Source organism: Salvelinus sp. IW2-2015, linkage group LG11 (genome assembly GCF_002910315.2).
Source record: "Salvelinus sp. IW2-2015 linkage group LG11, ASM291031v2, whole genome shotgun sequence".
In the NCBI taxonomy this organism is placed as follows: domain Eukaryota; kingdom Metazoa; phylum Chordata; class Actinopteri; order Salmoniformes; family Salmonidae; genus Salvelinus; species Salvelinus sp. IW2-2015.
Window position 1 is genome coordinate 21,052,822 of NC_036851.1, and position 17,594 is coordinate 21,070,415.

Here is a 17,594-nt window from a genome sequence, read left to right on the forward strand (position 1 = left end):
TGTCAGGCTACTGGAAGCATGATTAATGTTCCAGACTAAATTGCTCAGTCACAGGGGCAGAATATTCAGCATCATCATAGAGTGCAGAAAAACCCATCCCTTATCACAATAGCCAGTACTGATCCTAATACTCTCCATCATTTTAGCAAACATGCCTAATTGTCCAAGGGTGCAATGGTGTCAATTTCATGAAATCCTAATATAGGAGTCTAGCCTGTGTCTGTAGAAGCTAGCTAACGTTAGGGTTGGATACATACCTGGAGTGCTGAGAGGCTGTCCACTAACAGCCGTGACACTGCGACTCATGTTTATAGCACGCACCTCCGTCACTATGCTCTCTCCCTTCTTGCTGCCGTCCAAGGGACCGTCGGGCCAACTGCCTTTCCCCCCAGCTCCCTGGCTCCCCTGGCTGGGGTTCCTAATCAGGGGAGAGGGCTGGATGGAGATAGGGCTCTGCTTTAGGCCGAGGGCCTGCAGGCTGTGTGTCTGAGAGGAGGACGTGGTCGCCCCTTGCTGGCTACGGATAGCCAGGTTATGGACCTGAAAAGACACAGAGGTCAGGTCCCGGAGGCAATGAGACATGGCCTGGGGCAGGAGAGGTGGGGAGCACCACAGTCAAGGGTCCACCCACAGGCCATCTGCAGAATTAGTGAGAAATATATTTTTTGATTAAATTAGGTATCACAGCATAACTGTAAACCTAATGCATTTGCTACAGCTAGAGGTTAAAGCAACAAACAATTCCATGACTGAAACTTAAGTCAATGTCAAATCACCGGGCAAACTATGGCTCGAGGGCCACATCTGGATTTTTCGAAATTCAATGGAGGGCCGCACAGATTTTTTTTATGACCGATTTGTTAGTCAACAAAAGATTTACGGGCCAGAAAAATGTGATTTGAAAATATATAGTCTCCATTATCATTTCTACATACTTTCTATCTAGTTTTAGACATTGTGTGGCCAGGAGTGTTTAACCCCCCCCCCTCCAAAAAAATAAACTCATGCATCATCAATGGAAGTCTGTCACAGTGAAGGATAACTTTAACCTTTGGCTATACCCCACGTCTGAATTATGGTGACTTGTGTTGATCTTCTATGCCCTCTAGTGCTGTTCCAGGTTACTACAGCAGCACTGTGTGTGCGGCATTAGCCTATAGAGGTGAGATAATAATAGTGTACCTGTGAGGAGGACTGTTGTCCAGAGGACTGCGTGGAGCTCTCAGACTGGACTGCAGCCACTGTGGCCGTAGGTGTGAAGATGAGCTGGGGGGACAACGGAACAGCACGGCCTAAGCTCCTAGCTACTTGCACAAGGTTACTTTGCTGTGCCTGAAAGAAGAAAAAAAAGCACACACCAACATACAGTATATGTAAATAATCTCTCCATGGTTTTCTGTAGAGACAAATTATACTGTAAACAGCTGATCTTTCTCTGTTGCTTTCTCGCACTCTCTCATGCTCACTCTTACTATGCATAGTGCATCAACAAATCTTTAAGGGAAAAAAATGTAATCTAATCAGACTGAACTGATTCAGTTTGACATGCAGGACAACACTTCTTCACACTCCTTCCAGCAGGCTCATGCACAGTGGCGACACAAACAGCAAACAAACACTTCAGTGTTGGGGAAGCTTCTCTGAAAATATATAGTTTATTAAGCTACCAATTACTTCACATTGGAAGAAGGTAAGCAACACTAAAGCTACCCTTAAGAGAAATATAAGTGTACTTAACTAAAGGTCACTACTTCATGATAAATTATCATATCTAAATGTCATAGACAAAAAAATTGCAAGAACAGATCACTCTGGAGCAGTAGAGGCTGCTGAGGGGAGGACTGCTCATAATAATGGCTGGAATGGCATCAAACCATGTGTTTGATGTATTTGATACCATTCCACTGATTCCTCTACCAAGAGCCCTTCCTTACCAATTAAGGTGCCACCAACCTCCTGTGCTCTGATGTTAACAGAATGTGTAATTTAGCCTGTTAAACACAAAAACTGTTTCAAGTGAGAACTAGGCAGGTCTGATGTCGGGGAAAAAAGGAAATCCTTGCCTACTTCACCCCTATTTTATGTAGTGTGTAGTTCCAGTAGTTAGCTACATCGCAAAATAAAACACTACCAAGATTTGAATTTAGTTCAACTACCACCAAGCTACTGCAAAATGTAGTTCACTACTCCACAACACTGGCCTTCATCACACTAAGCCTCCAGAAGTGCGGCTGAGCCAGCTAGTGTGTGTGCCAGTCGGCATGCTTCTGGAGGTTTACCATCTGTGCACGCAGGTACATATGAGCCTGACTGGCAGTGAGGGTGGTGGGGCTGGACGGGCTTCCCAGGATTACGGCCTGCTGGGAGATGCTGCCGGCAGGTGCAGAGCTGACACTCTGGGCTCGGCTGATCAGCTGGGCTGCAGCCGGGGACGTGGTCAGGTTAATCTGGGGACAGGGAAGACAGGGAGGATTACAAAACTTCCAACAAAAACACTACATATCTTGGAACCCAACCCCTTAGTTACTAGACTTGACTCACTGCACTCACTGTGGTCTGGGATGATCCTGTTTGCTGCGGCGAAGTGGCATTTTGGGTGGAGCTCTGCCTTCCTGCCGCAATACTGGCCTGTGACATGACAGGTGAGAACCGTTAGGGGAGTATGTAGGGGTCAACACTTAAATTCCTCTTCATCCGAAGATAACTGTTTGATTCACCAACCAAACCCCAGCAATGGCCTCATCGCTCATCTTTGTCAAAACCCTAACACTAGCCCCCCGCCTTGTTGGAGGCCTGTTTCATTCCCTAGTTTAACAGTTCCTTGCGTCTCCAAGCTCACCTGCTGTACAGCGGCCAGGCTCTGGAGCTGTGCATTGCTCAGGTGCTGCTGCTGGAGTGCTGCTGTCTGCAGCATGAGGTGCTGCTGCTGCGCTGCGTACATCTGCTGCAGGTACTGTGCAGCCGTGTTGGGCTGCCGGTGCAACGCCTGCTGGATCACCTTCAGTACACAGGGAGAAAGAAACAGGTTAGCGGTTGGGGTAATATTCTCAACAACAGGCTTTAAAAGGGGACTTACAGGGTTGGAGTAATACTTGGAAAAAATAAGTTCCCATTTACATTGTTTTTACCGATCCATTAAAAGCAGGCAGAGATTCCTTGGGTGGAAATGTGTTCCTCCTGTTAGGGAGAGTAGGCTCACCAATGCATTATCTGCACATTGTAAGGGACTTTCTCATCCTATGCCAAGTCCTTCGGTCCCTGAGCACATCCTTTATTCATGACTCAAATTGACTGACAACCTCACCACAGTTGCTAAGGCAACAGGAGAAAGGGATTGACCCAGGGCACATGGCCTAACAGACCTAAGCCTCTGACCTAAGCCTCCAGGGGGCAGAGAGGGTGGTGATTGTGATGGAAACATCCATTCACTTCTCTCTTATTGAGCCCAAAGGACCAGGAGTCCACTATGTTGAGTAGGCAAGTAGTGACAATACTGCTAGTTCTCTTGCTAAGGGCAGAGGAGAGCATGCAGATGAGAGAAAGGGTAAAGAATAGAAGAGACCGAAGACCAGTCTGTCACCCTTCAAAACGCTGACAGTCTAATTCAGGCTGGGTTTCACATCAGTCAAGGGTCAAATAGCAGAGGACCGAGCCTGGAACGTAGAAACATAGCAACACTGATCAGCTGTCATTAGTATTGACAGATTGCATGATGCCAGTGTACTACATCGAATAAACAATGAGAAAAATATAAAATTGCACAGTCTCATTTATTATAAGCATTCCATAGCTCACTATGGAATTTTGGAATGCTAAGTGCAATACCGGGCGGTTTACAGTACATGCATGTTTTACCAGCAGATGGCAGTAGGGTAATGACAATAATTGTATTATTGCAGGGAATGCAATGGGAAAACAGTTCATGCAGAACATGTGAATGTGTTTGTCACACTGGACTGGCATGTTTCTTTTTACCCTGAAGTTTACCTGAACCGTCTGCCTGTCAGGAATCCCGCTGTACACAGAGATGTGAGGCACAGCCTGCCTCCCCGCACTGCTGCTGCTGGTGGTACTTGTGCTGGAGGCGGTGGTCCCAGTGCTGCTGGCACTGGAGGCTGGAGGCACATGTTCACTGTCCATGGTGCCCTCTCCTCGTTTGGCCCTTCCCCTGCTGCCCTTTGGACAAGCTCTCCTGAACCTACAAAACAGGAGAGTTACAATGAAGCCATAGGGCTCAGACATATTGGACCATGTCCAACCATGTCATGTGCAGTCACTGTGTTGGCCTATTCAGTGTAACTTCAAGAAGCAACCCTAAAGCCTATAAGCCTGTATAAGAATGACATGACTTTCCTAAGATGATGCAAAATGTTGCATGTATACATACTGTACGGTCTCATTTCAGCACTTGTGCTAACATGGGACACATAATTGAGCATAGACACCGGGCATAGACACCGGGCATAGACACTGGGCATAGACACTGGGCATACATATAGTAGCGATCCTCGCTATATGAGCCACATTACAATTTCTACCAAGTGGGTTAACCCTATTTGCGTGATGCACCTAAACGCACAGCCTGGACGTGTGAGGGGGCTGAGTAGTTGAAGCACGAGGGCGTGCCTTCCCGTTGGGAGGGGGCAGTGTGGCGATCATCTCTATATCAGCCATGTTACAATTCCATCAAAGTGGGTTAACCCTACTGGCGCGATGCGTAGGGTGAACAGGAATTCTCAATGCGTTTCAGGTAAATATTTACTGGATTAATATTTTCAAATACACATACAATAATAATAACAATAATAATAATTGAATATTAGGCCAAATGGTCTTCCCCAATGATGTCACGCCAATCAATAATAGTGTGTTCCTCTGCAAGGACGCCGTTTGGCAGAGCGCAGGAAAACAGATCAGTAGAACCGGGAAGTAACAAACGTGCTTAACAATGAAGAAATGCAATGGCAAAATGCGAGCATATTTTCCAATGAATGTAGCTTGGTAACTGCCATGTGTTTTCTACTGAATTGTAGTGAGCCAGAAATGTGTAAACTATAAATGCTGATAAATTCTAAAACATAAACGAACCATGGATTATGATTTGCGCCGAGAAAGACGTCAGTTTCCTCCTTAACTCGATTTAAAATCGCTCGTTGGTGGAAAGAAACTGGGAAAATATGCATACTGTAGGGCTGACCCCATTTAGCTGACCGGACGATTGTTTGGTTGATCAAACATTTTTTAGTCGAGCAGTTGCAAAAAAATAAATATAATAATTATGTCATGTCAGTGGACTAATCCATTGCTGAGGCCGTGGGGATGGCACACCAGTCTCATCAGTAGTACATTTACCGTTAAGTCCCATCATTTCTAATCTACACCGGCTCTGACGCTCGTCGGGTGTGGCAGGGTGTGAAAACTATTACGCACTACAAAAGGGAAACCCAGCTGCGAGCTGCCCAGTGACGCGCGGCTACCAGACAAGCTAAATGCCTTTTATGCCTTCTTCGAGGCAAGCAACACTGAAGCATGCATGAAAGTACCAGCTGTTCTGGACGACTGTGTGATAACGCTCTCGGTAGATGATGTGAGCAAGACCTTTAAACAGGTCCACATTCACAAAGCCGCGGGGACAGACGGATTACCAGGACGTGTACTCAGAGCATGCGCGGACCAACTGGCTAGTGCCTTCACTGACATTTTCAACTTCTCCCTGACAGAGTCTGTAATACCTACGTGTTTAAAGCAGACCACCATAGTCCCTGTGCCCAACAACACTAAAGTAACCTGCCTAAATGATTACTGCCACGTAGCACTCACGTCGATAGCCATGAAGTGCTTTGAAAGGCTGGTCATGGCTCACATCAACAACATCATCCCGGATACCCTAGAACCACTCCAATTCGCATACCGCCCAAACAGATCCAGATGACGCAATCTCAATTGCACTCCACACTGCCCTTTAACACCTGGACAAAAGGAACACCTATGTGAGAATGCTGTTCATTGACTACAGCTCAGCATTCAACTCCATAGTGCCCACAAAGCTAATCACTAAGCTAAGGAACCTGGGACTAAACACCTCTCTCTGCAACTGGATCCTGGACTTCCTGACGGGCCAGGTGGTTAAGGTAAGCAACAACACATCTGCCACACTAACCCTCAACACTGGTGCCCCTCAGGGGTGTGTGCTTAGTCCCCTCCTGTACTCCCTGTTCACCCACGACTGCATGGCCAAACACGACTCCAACACCATCATTAAGTTTGCTGACAACACAACAGTGGTAGGCCTGATTACCGACAATGATGAGACAGCCTATAGGGAGGATGTCAAAGACCTGGCAGTGTGGTGCCAGGACAACAACCTCTCCCTCAATGTGAGCAAGACAAAGGAGCTGATCGTAGACTACAGGAAAAGATGGGCTGAACAGGCCCCCATTAAAATCGACGGCGATGTAGTGGAGCGGGTTGAAAGTTATGTTCCTTGGTGTCCACATCACCAATAAAATATCATGGTCCAGACAGTCGTGAAGAGGGCACGACAATACATTTTCCCCCTCAGAAGACTGCAAAGACTTGTCATGGGTCCCCAGAGCCTCAAAATGTTCTACAGCTGCACCATCAAGAGTATCCGGACCGGTTTCATCACCGCCTGGTATGACAACTGCCCGGCATCTGACCTTAAAGAGCTACAGAGGGTATTGCGTACGGCCCAGTACGTCACTGGGGCCAAGCTTCATGCCATCCAGGACCTATATACTAGGCAGTGTCAGAGGAAACCCCAAAAAATCTCAAGGCCATCAGACTGCTAAAACAGCCATCACATTAGAGGCTGCTGCCTATAGGAATAGACTAGGAATCACTGGCCACTAAGGAATGGAACACTAGTCACTTTAATAAATGTTAACATATCTGGCATTACTCATCTCATATGTATACATTGTATTCTATACTATTCTACAGTATCTTAGTCTGATCCGCTCTGACGTCACTCGTCCATATGTATATAGTCTTTATTCATTCCTACGTGTGTGTGTGTGTGTGTGTGTGTGTAGCGTAATTTGTTATATATATTACTGCACTGGCGGAGCTAGAAGCACAAGCATTTCGCTACACCCGCAATAACATCTGCTAATCACGTGTATGTGACCAATAAAATTTGATTCGAAAATTGTCAAAGACTCCAGTCACCCAAGTCAGACTGTTACCTCTGCTTCCGCACAGTAAGCGGTCTAGGACCAAAAGGCTCCTTAACAGCTTCTACCCCAAACCATAAGACTGCTGAACAATTAATAAAATGACCACCCAGACTATTTACATTGACGACCCCAAAACCCCTCCCCACCATTTGTTTTTACACTGCTGCTACTCGCTGTTTATTATCTATGCATAGTCACTTTTCCCCTACCTACATGTACAAATTACCTTGACTAACCTGTACATTGACTCGGTACCGGTACCCCCTGTATATAGCCTCGTTATTGTTATTGTGTTACTTTTTATAATTTTTTACTTTAGTTTATTTGGTAAATATTTTCTTAACACTTTCTTGAACTGCATTATTGGTTAAGGGCTTGTAAGTAAGCATTTCACGGTAAGATCTACACCTGTTGTATTCAGCGCATGTGACAAATAAAGTTTGATTTGATTTACAATGTTTGTTTGGCTACTGTAACTTCTGTTAATGCATTCAACGTATTGGAGTGGACATATTGTTTGCAGAGCCCACAACCTAAGCTACACTTGTGATGAACAAGTTTTGGTTTATTTCATTCCATTTACAGGTTGTCAGTTTATTAAATTGTGTTTTGTTTGGAGTGCTCCTGTCAATGTTGAGTAAGCGTAGGCTTACACATGTGCCCATTTGGGGATCTGATAGTATTTCTGATTGTCTTACCACACCTAATGAGCTGTGGAGCTTCTCAAAGTAATTTTTTCTTCACCTCAAAACAGAAAGTAAACAAAGCCTGTTTTTACATCCATTGAGAATGACAATAGATCCTCAATTTAGCCCACTTGGAAAAATCTTTCCAGCACTCTCCCTTTTGATAATCACTTGACGTGAAAGGGAAAAAACCTCATAAAATAGGCCTACCTGATTACTTCTTATCCCTTGCACAAATAGTCTACAGATGTGTCTGTCTGGAGCTCACTGGCTCTGGAAACTGAGGACCCAGAATATTTTATACAATGTTGCAAATTTGTTAGCCAAGCTTGAGGCTGGACCAAGTTGATACAATGTTTCGAGTTCCTTGCAGACAGGCCAGGCATAGCCAACACGATTTTTTTTTAAATAAAAATTTAAAAATCAGGATATTTTCTACCTGTAGGCTGCAATGTTTATTTGTAGGCTTTATGTATTAGTACATAAAATAGTTGGCAATGGCAATAGAAGTTACTTTTTGATTTGTATAATTTTCAAATATATATCATTTTTATTAATCACATGACAAATGATTGAGATAAGACTTTATTATAAAATAAATTAAACTGTTCCACGAAAAGGTGCATATGAAAATCATAACTGGCACGTAGATCGGTACAAATGTTAAGATAAATTGGCACTCCAAATGAAAAAGATTGCCGAACCCTGGTGTAGCCTACTACCAGCAACTTCGGAAGCGTAATGGTAGAATCTGCGAAGGCCAGCAGCAGTGGGAGGTGGTTTGTTCAGGAACAAGCTTTTTTCCCTTCTGGTTAGGCCTTCTCTGGCTCCCTCGAGTCATTTGTGTGTCTTGATTATTTAAATTACAGTGTGCTTAAAGCATCCGACAATAGCCTACATATAGTTGATTTTATTAAAACACACAGGGTGTGTCTATATATGTAAAAATACACGTTTCAACCAGTCGAAAGAACAGATTGGGGACAACCCTAGCATACTACCTTAATAAAACAATCTTCCACCACCATTAATACACATATAGATAAGTGAATGTGCCAATACTTCTGGTCCCATAAAATGGGGGGACTACGTACACAAACTGCTGTAATTTCTAAATGGTTCACCCAATATGATTGAAAATACCCTCAAATTAAAGTCATTGTACCATTTAAAATACAAAGTGCTGGAGTACAGAGATAAAAAATATATAATGTCACCCAATACTTTAGCTACGCCGAGATGCAGTCCACATCATCACAGGCCCCATCACACTATGTGTGAGCTCTCTAGTGAATGAAGCCATTCAGTTTTGTTTGATTTTGTATTGAAATAAATAACCGAGAAAAGGAATTGAGTTTCAGGGGCCTTTTTAAATAAACTTTCCCCACCATTCTCAGATTACCACAGCAACAACTCACTTTCTTCAACATGTCTAATGGTGAGCATGATGTCAAATAAGGGGAGAAGAATGCATTCTGAAAGACAATTCCAGTGACACATTTAAGTTAAATAAAAGTATCTAATCACAGCTGGTGTGATAATGACTAAAGTTAAAGTACACTGATACTGAAACTGTCTACTATCAGGCTCATATTAGGCTTTTGGCTACTGAACCCTTTCTGTCTCCAACATGTGAAAATGAGCAGATTAGTAGTGGACTCTAGAGCAGCGGAAGCATCCCAGTGACTGACTGTCCCCCTAGTGCCATACTGTTCCATTAGCAGAGAATGTGAGGTTCAGAGTACACTGGGCAGATGAGATGGAGTGGCTGAGAGAGCAGAACAGCTGAGGGGTTAAGGGAGATTGGAGGAAGAGAGGGCACAGGGCTCAGGTTGAGTGTTTGGAATGGATTGTGGATTTTGACTGTGTGAGTGGTTGGGGTAGGGTTGCGATGGAAGTAATTAAAAAGGTCTGTAGTAGCTATGCAGCAATTCCTAAGCTATTTCCTCTCCCCTCTTAATTATATTTTCAGTGGGTTAAGGCAAGGTGTCATATGATACAGCCTAGGCCTACATTGCACAGTAGGTTAAGAACCATCCAGTGAAGACAAACCTCACCTTGTTCCCCCGTAAAGTTTGGTAGTATGTACTACCACATGCAGAACTGGACTAGCTAATAGGTGCCATATGTTTACTGGTTATCCATGGCAATAAGCTACAATACAAAAGCCTTTTCTGCCAATAATTCCAATCATTGAGAGCATTACTTCACATCTGGATGTCCCCCCTATAATTAACTTGCCTGCCCCAGTGAGAAATTTATGCCTGACATCTAGTCTGGTTACACAGTGATTTTAGGTTGAACAAAGCCTTGTCCTCCTCATCGTGGTGAAGCATTCCACAGGAACAGCCTGGGTCTTAAAGCCCGTTTAGGCAGGGAGGGATTCCCCTCTGGCAACGCTGCTGCCCCCATTTCTCCAAGAGGAATCACTCATCCATCAGTCATGGAACCCCCACACAACCAGCTCGGCTGGCAGGCAGCAGGAATTCTGCATTGGGTTGATTAGAGCACGGGGCTACACTAGGAGTGGGCAGTATCATAAACCAAGCCCCTACACACCAAGATGTTACAAATCCATGGCCCACAAACCCCTACATCCAGTATTAACAAAAATAAATTATATTCGATTCATGGGCTTGCTCTTGTCATTCCAAGACTAAAATATCCATCTGTCTGATGTCTGAAGATTTGCATATAGTTCAGAGGACAAGAGCTTTAAAGACAGACAGAGGCAGACAGGCTGTCTATACAGAGCTAAGAGTGCAGCAAGGACAAGAGCACCATCACGTAACGAGCTCTAGCTGATTTGTAATGACACAATAAATATATACCACAAAACACAGTCAAAAACCATGATTAATATAGGAAAAGAGCATAGGATATGTACATTAATGGCTTTACAGCAAGGCTTATGGCTATAATAGAAAGAGGGGTGCCACAGAGACAAAGCCTATGATGCTCCTACCTCCTCTGGCCCCCCCAGCGTGCTGCGGGAGTGTGATGACCCATCCCCCGGGACCCTGGTCCTGTAGGATGCTGCTCCTCTTTGTCTGACTGTGTCTGTGTGATGGAGCCAACCAAACCTCAGCCTCTCTCTCTATCCTCTACGAACACACTGCTCTGTTCCCCATCCCAGCATCAACACAGACACAGCCCGCCAACCTATCCCCTGCCTTCCTCCTGATTATGTGGTATCCTAGCGACAACCAACAGGGTGCCCATGGAATCCCCATGCAGTGCAGCATGCCGATTGGTCGGCAGCACCCCCTCTAATATAGATGGTGGTAATGATTTCACCCTTTACCCTCCCCCTGCCAGAATACTGAATTTGGTAGCATGAAGCCTCAACCACATAATATTCAAACCAGCATCAAAACCATATTGGGTAAGTACAAAACCCAATCTGTAAATGTATAGTCCCATCTATTTATATATATTTTTTGTTTTTTTTATTACAGAAAATTTGATTCCATCTGTTATTAGGACATGGGTTATAACAGTCTATAATCATTCATTATTATAGTCTACACACACATCACGAACATTCAGGATAGGATCATATATGCTAGTCATGGGAATCCTCTAGCAAATAAGCTAATCGTAACTGGAAAAAATATGCAATATTATTGGGTATTATGGCAGTCTGAAAGATTTATTGAGTATATTTCTGAAATTAATTATCTAAATTATATCTGACAGAAACATGAAGAGCCACACAATTATAAAGAGGCATTTCATTATAGAGCACATTAATTGAAAAGATAATTGAAGAGGACTACAGATATGAGCAAAATTAAATTGGTTTTGTTTTCAGTGGAATTCAAACGTCACTATATAAAACAATACTATAGCCTATGCATTGCATTCATAAGCCTATAGAATAATAGACAGACAGGTGTAATCAGCTGCTTGATGATGGCACTCCTCCCAACCACATTAAAAACACCAAAGACCATCACACCTTATAACATGTCTGGCTATATGAAATGCAAACATTTCAGTGGTTTTCTGCCATAACGTATTGATTGGGGCCTGGCAGGCATAGCTTTCATTGATTATAATCTTCTCATTAGCATATAGATTAGCCTAGCTGCCTGCCGGTGGAGGAGAAAGCATGAACCTTGAGTTCCAAAGCAAGGAAAATGAGCTTGGGGACTGGGATGGGTCGGGAAGGGTTGGAGATGAGGGAGGAATGGGAAGGGAAGGCTGTCATGAGTCAGATCTGTTTGATGCAATGTCTGACTGACAGCCCAGGGCTTGGGATGGCCATGGTGTGGCTTGTTTGTATTGGAAAACAAACATGTCCTCTGAGAAAGGCTGGCGTCTAGCCTACCCCACAAACCCTCCCTACCACTGTTTGTCTGGGCCTCCTGTCTCATGGCCATCCCAAGCCCCATAAGAGCCTCTTGGAATAAGAAATGGGCATATTGAGTTAAAAAGGTGTGGAGTTAATGGTGTGGACCACAACTTTAACTCAATATGCCCATTTCTTATTCCAAGAAGCTCTTCTGGGGCTCTAAAAGGGAAAAACACTCATCTATATTTAGAAGGCATACAAGTTTTTTTTCTTCTTCTGTGGGACAGCTTTGGCATGAATCAATTCCTTTCACAGTTCCTGTATCTAGGGTACTGCAGAATATTCATCCTCCAAAATATCTAACAATGATCTCGTGGCCTAATTTAGAAGGAATAACTTATAATATGAGATGTATTTCAAACTGTGATATGTTTTTGATGCACAAGGAATAAGCCTGGATGTACATCAAAAGCATATCACAGTTTGAAATCTTCATCCAGGCTTATTCCTTGTGCATCAAAAACATATCACAGTTTGAAATACATCTCATATTATAAGTGATAATGCCAGAGAAGCCACAGTTGAGGGTATATTGGCGCAGGGATAGTCTCGGGCCGGCAAACACCGGCTTCAAGGGCATTATCAGTTTTATACAACAGGTTACAAACATATTCAAATAATTGATGTATTTTCATAAAAAAACATTATTTTGATCAATTTATTCATACTATTTCATCCTTCCAAGAGATATAGTTCCGACACAAATCTAGGGTTGCTACCCAAGCCGGGTGGTCGTTCATTATATCGGTTAGGTTGCCAGAGACGCGACACAGTCATTCAGTCTTTCTGTTCTGTATCTATGGAGGCGACCTAGACGTTTGTTCTAAATGGTCCATTGCCATGCTGGCAGGCAAAGTTCTTATCCCTTGCTAGCTAGCTACATGATACATCCAATGAGATAATGATGCACAATTTAGATTTTGACTGTGCTTTGTCAGGACACTGTTCATAGAAGTGTAGTTGGCTAGCTCCTAACACAATCACGTCAAACTGAAGCTGGAAAGACCGTAAACTAAACAAAAATATAAACACAACATGTAAAGTGTTGGTCCCATGTGGTGCCTGTTAATTTCTCATCGAATCACAGCCTACTTCGCCAAACGGGTGATGATTTAACAAGCGCATTCGCAAAAAAAGCACTGTCGTTGCACCAATATGTACCTAACCATAAACAATCAATGCCTTTCTTTAAAATCAATACACAAGTATATATTTTTAAACCTGCATATTTAGTTAATATTGCCTGCTAATATGAATTTCTTTTAACTAGGGAAATTGTGTCACTTCTCTTGCACTCCATGCAAGCAGAGTCAGGGTATATGCAGCAGTTTGGGCTGCCTGGCTCGTTGCGAACTGTGTGAAGACAATTTCTTCCTAACAAAGACCGTAATTAATTTGCCAGAATTGTACATAATTATGGCATAACATTGAAGGTTGTGCAATGTAACAGCAATATTTAGACTTAGGGCTGCCACCCGTTAGATAAAATACGGAACGGTTCCGTATTTCACTGAAAGAATAAACGTTTTGTTTTCGAAATGATAGTTTCCAGATTTGACCATATTAATGACCTAAGGCTCGTATTTCTGTGTGTTATTAAGTTATAATTAAGTATATGATTTGATATTTGATAGAGCAGTCTGACTGAGCGGTGGTAGGCAGCAGCATGCTCGTAAGCATTCATTCAAACAGCACTTTCGTGCGTTTGCCAGCAGCTCTTCGCTGTGCTTCAAGCATTGAGCTGTTTATGACTTCAAGCATATCAACTCCCGAGATTAGGCTGGTGTAACCGATGTGAAATGGCTAACTAGTTAGCGGGGTGCGCGCTAATAGCGTTTTAATCGTTGACGTCACTCGCTCTGAGACCTTGAAGTAGTTGTTCCCCTTGCTCTGCAAGGGCCGCGGCTTTTGTGGAGCGATGGGTAACAATGCTTCGAGGGTGGCTGTTGTCCATGTGCCCCTGGTTCGAGCCCAGGTAGGGGCGAGGAGAGGGACGGAAGCTATACTGTTACACTGGCAAAACTAAAGTGCCTATAAGAACATCCAATAGTCAAAGGTATATGAAATACAAGTGGTATTGAGAGAAATAGTCCTATAATAACTACAACCTAAAACTTCTTACCTGGGAATATTGAAGACTTATGTTAAAAGGAACCACCAGCTTTCATATGTTCTCATGTTCTGGGCAAGGAACTTAAACGTTAGCTTTTTTTACATGGCACATATTGCACTTTTGCTTTCTTCTCCAACACTTTGTTTTTGCATTATTTAAACAAAATTGAACAGGTTTCATTATTTATTTGAGGCTAAATTGATTTTATTGATGTATTATATTAAGTTAAAATAAGTGTTCATTCAGTATTGTTGTAATTGTCATTATTATAAATAAATAAGCCGATTAATCGGCATCTGCTTTTTTTGGTCCCCCAATCTGTATCGGTGTTGAAAAATCAGAACCGGCCGACCTCTAATCCATAGATTAGGGCCTAATGAATGTATTTCTATTGACTGATTTCCTTATATGAACTGTAACTCACAGAAATCTTTGAAATCTTTGCATGTTACGTTTATATTTTTGTTCAGTATAGTATGAGAGAACTACAACATGCTCTCTACCTATTAGCTAGCCCCGACGTGCTGAGGCTATCCCTTGCTTTGAAAGCATCGGCACACTTTTTTCCATTGACAAAAACATACATCCCGTCTGTCACGAATGTTAAATACAATTATTTTAACTTAGTCTGCCGATTGTCCAGACAGAATATTTTGAAACAGAACTATGAATTTCATCCCAATAGCCAGAAGGGGGAACAATGGGAAGCATTGAACTACAGAAACGTAGCCGTGGCAATATATTCATTTTGCCGATATTTGTACCAGTTAAAGAAACTGGGATATTATTCCATCTACGGAGGTCAGATTGGACTGATTTGAGCTTCTGTTAAAAGGTTTCTGGCAATGGTTTCATCTAAAAGGAGGAAATATATTTACTCCCAAATATTTAAAATGGGAAAAATGACCCCCCTCCATCGGGGTCTTGAGGCAGTACGGCTGATTTGGTTAGATTCATTTTATAACTTGAGATGAAGCTGAAATATATCTACGATCTTCGATGTTTTTGGGAGCAATTGAGATACATTGTCTGGATATAGTAAAATATTGTCTATGTATAATGAGATGAAGTGATCAGTAGATTTTAAACTCAATTCCCATGTCTTTCAAGACAGACCAGTGATATGACCATACTAGTTAATCAAAAGCTTTTTCTGCATTGAGAGATAATACAGCCTAAGGAGCTGTTGTTTCTGATGAAGCTTCTAAGATATGTAATAGTCTGAGGTTATCTGAGGATGAACGCTTTTTAACAAACCCGCTTTGAACCTTGTGAATCAATTTGGGTAAGAAAGTCTCTAGACGGGAGAACATTTTGGAAAACAGTTTAATGTGTGCTTATCAAAGATAGTGGGTGATGGTGATAACACTCGGTGGCATCCTTACCTTTAAAAAAAAATAAAAGCTAAATTATTGCTGTATTCACATCGCTCACAAATTAACCTTTGTGGATGGCTGTATTAATAATTTTGAGCAATAGTGAACATAACGGATTCCAAAATGTTAAATAGACCTCAGGAGGAATACCGTCCCAGCCAGGTGATTTGCCTTTATTCATGGTATCCAATGCCCTTTTGAGTTCATTGAGAGGGATTTGGGCTCCCAGCGAGGTGGCTTCCTCTGAGATAAGTGGTTCTTAATTATTTTAGAAAGGACTTTGTCTGGCTTGATGTGGATTTACAATCAGAGGTTTACAGTTCATTGAAGAAGCGGGAGAATCTTTGATTGATTCATTTGGGTTCCGATTGAAACAGGGGAATTACTGATTCAATAGTTGCTATATCAGCTAATCAATCATTACTGCATAGCTTGTTGGCCAGTAAATGGCAGACGATTACCATGGAAGTAATGGTTGAATCTAACCCAATGGATGGCAAATTCTGCTTGGTTTTATCAATAAATTATAAAGTTATGTCTTGACTTTGGAAAAAGTAACAGCTACCTGGTCTGAAAAGTGAGCTGAAAACAGTTAACATTTCAAATATCTTCTTTCATTGTGATTTATTCAACCCAGACGCAAATGCAGTGACATTCTTTTTTATAAAACCTTTGGTGGCATCTCATAGAATCCATGGGTCATCGACTGAATTCTTATTGATCATTATGAATTAATTTAGTTCAATTTCAAATTGATCACAGAATGTAGAATTTTGTAGTGATTAAATGTTGAAATGCCATCTTGTGGCTCTTAAGAGACTCTGAAGTATGAAATTGATTTGTGAGAATGCTATTAACTTACAATTTAAGTTCATGCTGTCGATTTTGTTCACTCCATGGAAATCAAATGTATGCCATCCCTTGAGGTTGTAGAATGGTCAATGAGTACTGTCCAAAATGACAGTCAGTGTACTACATTTGTTGGAGTGTGTAACGAGAGCGAGAAAGTCTCCCTTGATCCAGAGGCCCGATAGGACTGGGGTGTAATTGAGCCGTCTGCCTCTGATAGACTTTTCTTACACAGCTGAATAGTACAAAGAGAGTCTGGCCCCCTTCCAGGTGTGTGTACTGGATGCGTGGCAGCGGTGTCTTGTGCGTATGTGTGCGAGTGTTGACACTCCGCCACACGTGGCCCATTCCCTAAGGAAGTGTGGTGCATACTACAACACCCATACCAGATGTACCCCAAGTGTAACAGGGTTATATTGGTGATTCCCCTTGCCACTTTATTGTTAAGCCAATGGGTTTTTGGTTTTAGTTTTGTCTTGCCGTCACCTACTCAACATGGCATCTTATTGGCTGGTTTGCGTAGCTTGCTTACGAGGGAGGATGTTTCAGTTAGAATCGTCCCAGTGAACAAGCACCAAACCAGCGGTAAGTTGTTGGTTGCAAAGCACTGTACATCAAAAGTGATTTTTATACTCCCAAGTGATGATTTAAGTGTACAATTTATATAAATGTGTTTGTAAATGTTATTCGAACATCACACATAAGATTCAGTGTTTTTTGGAGAATATTGGTTGTGCATTTTGGTTGTAAAGAATTCCCGCCAGTACTAGCTAGCAACTTACTGTGTCTGGTGGGGGGGGTTCATATATTTTGTACAGTGCGTGAGTGCAGAGTTGGATGGTGAGCCGTGCATTGCATGACGTGCAATTTTGTGCTGTTCCTATCAGGTACATTGTTAAAGATATTATATTGTATATTMTAATTGTATTATTTTGGTAACTACATGGCCCAGTGAACAAGCACCAAACCAGCGTGCGTGAGTGCAGAGTTGGATGGTGAGCCGTGCATTGCATG

The 17,594-nt window shown here is 42.5% G+C and overlaps 1 protein-coding gene across 7 annotated transcripts in view; it reads right to left on the minus strand.

The window, feature by feature from the left end:
* The window catches only part of LOC111969960 (polyhomeotic-like protein 2), a 59,519-nt gene that overhangs the window by 27,151 nt on the left and 14,774 nt on the right, over positions 1 to 17,594 (minus strand). For 2 of the 7 annotated variants that reach the window (XM_023996366.3, XM_023996365.3), the window contains exons 1-7: positions 10,851 to 11,057; positions 3,976 to 4,198; positions 2,840 to 2,998; positions 2,542 to 2,628; positions 2,280 to 2,447; positions 1,183 to 1,332; positions 258 to 540 (exon numbers count right to left, since the gene is read on the minus strand). In XM_023996366.3, coding sequence (XP_023852134.1) covers positions 258 to 540; positions 1,183 to 1,332; positions 2,280 to 2,447; positions 2,542 to 2,628; positions 2,840 to 2,998; positions 3,976 to 4,198; positions 10,851 to 10,894 — 1,114 coding nt within the window. In that variant the 5' untranslated portion in view covers positions 10,895 to 11,057. Of the gene's footprint in view, positions 1 to 257; positions 541 to 1,182; positions 1,333 to 2,279; positions 2,448 to 2,541; positions 2,629 to 2,839; positions 2,999 to 3,117; positions 3,736 to 3,975; positions 4,199 to 10,850; positions 11,058 to 17,594 lie in introns of those variants that run through there. The other 5 variants (XM_023996369.2, XM_023996368.3, XM_023996367.3 and 2 more) reach the window with 5 other exon arrangements.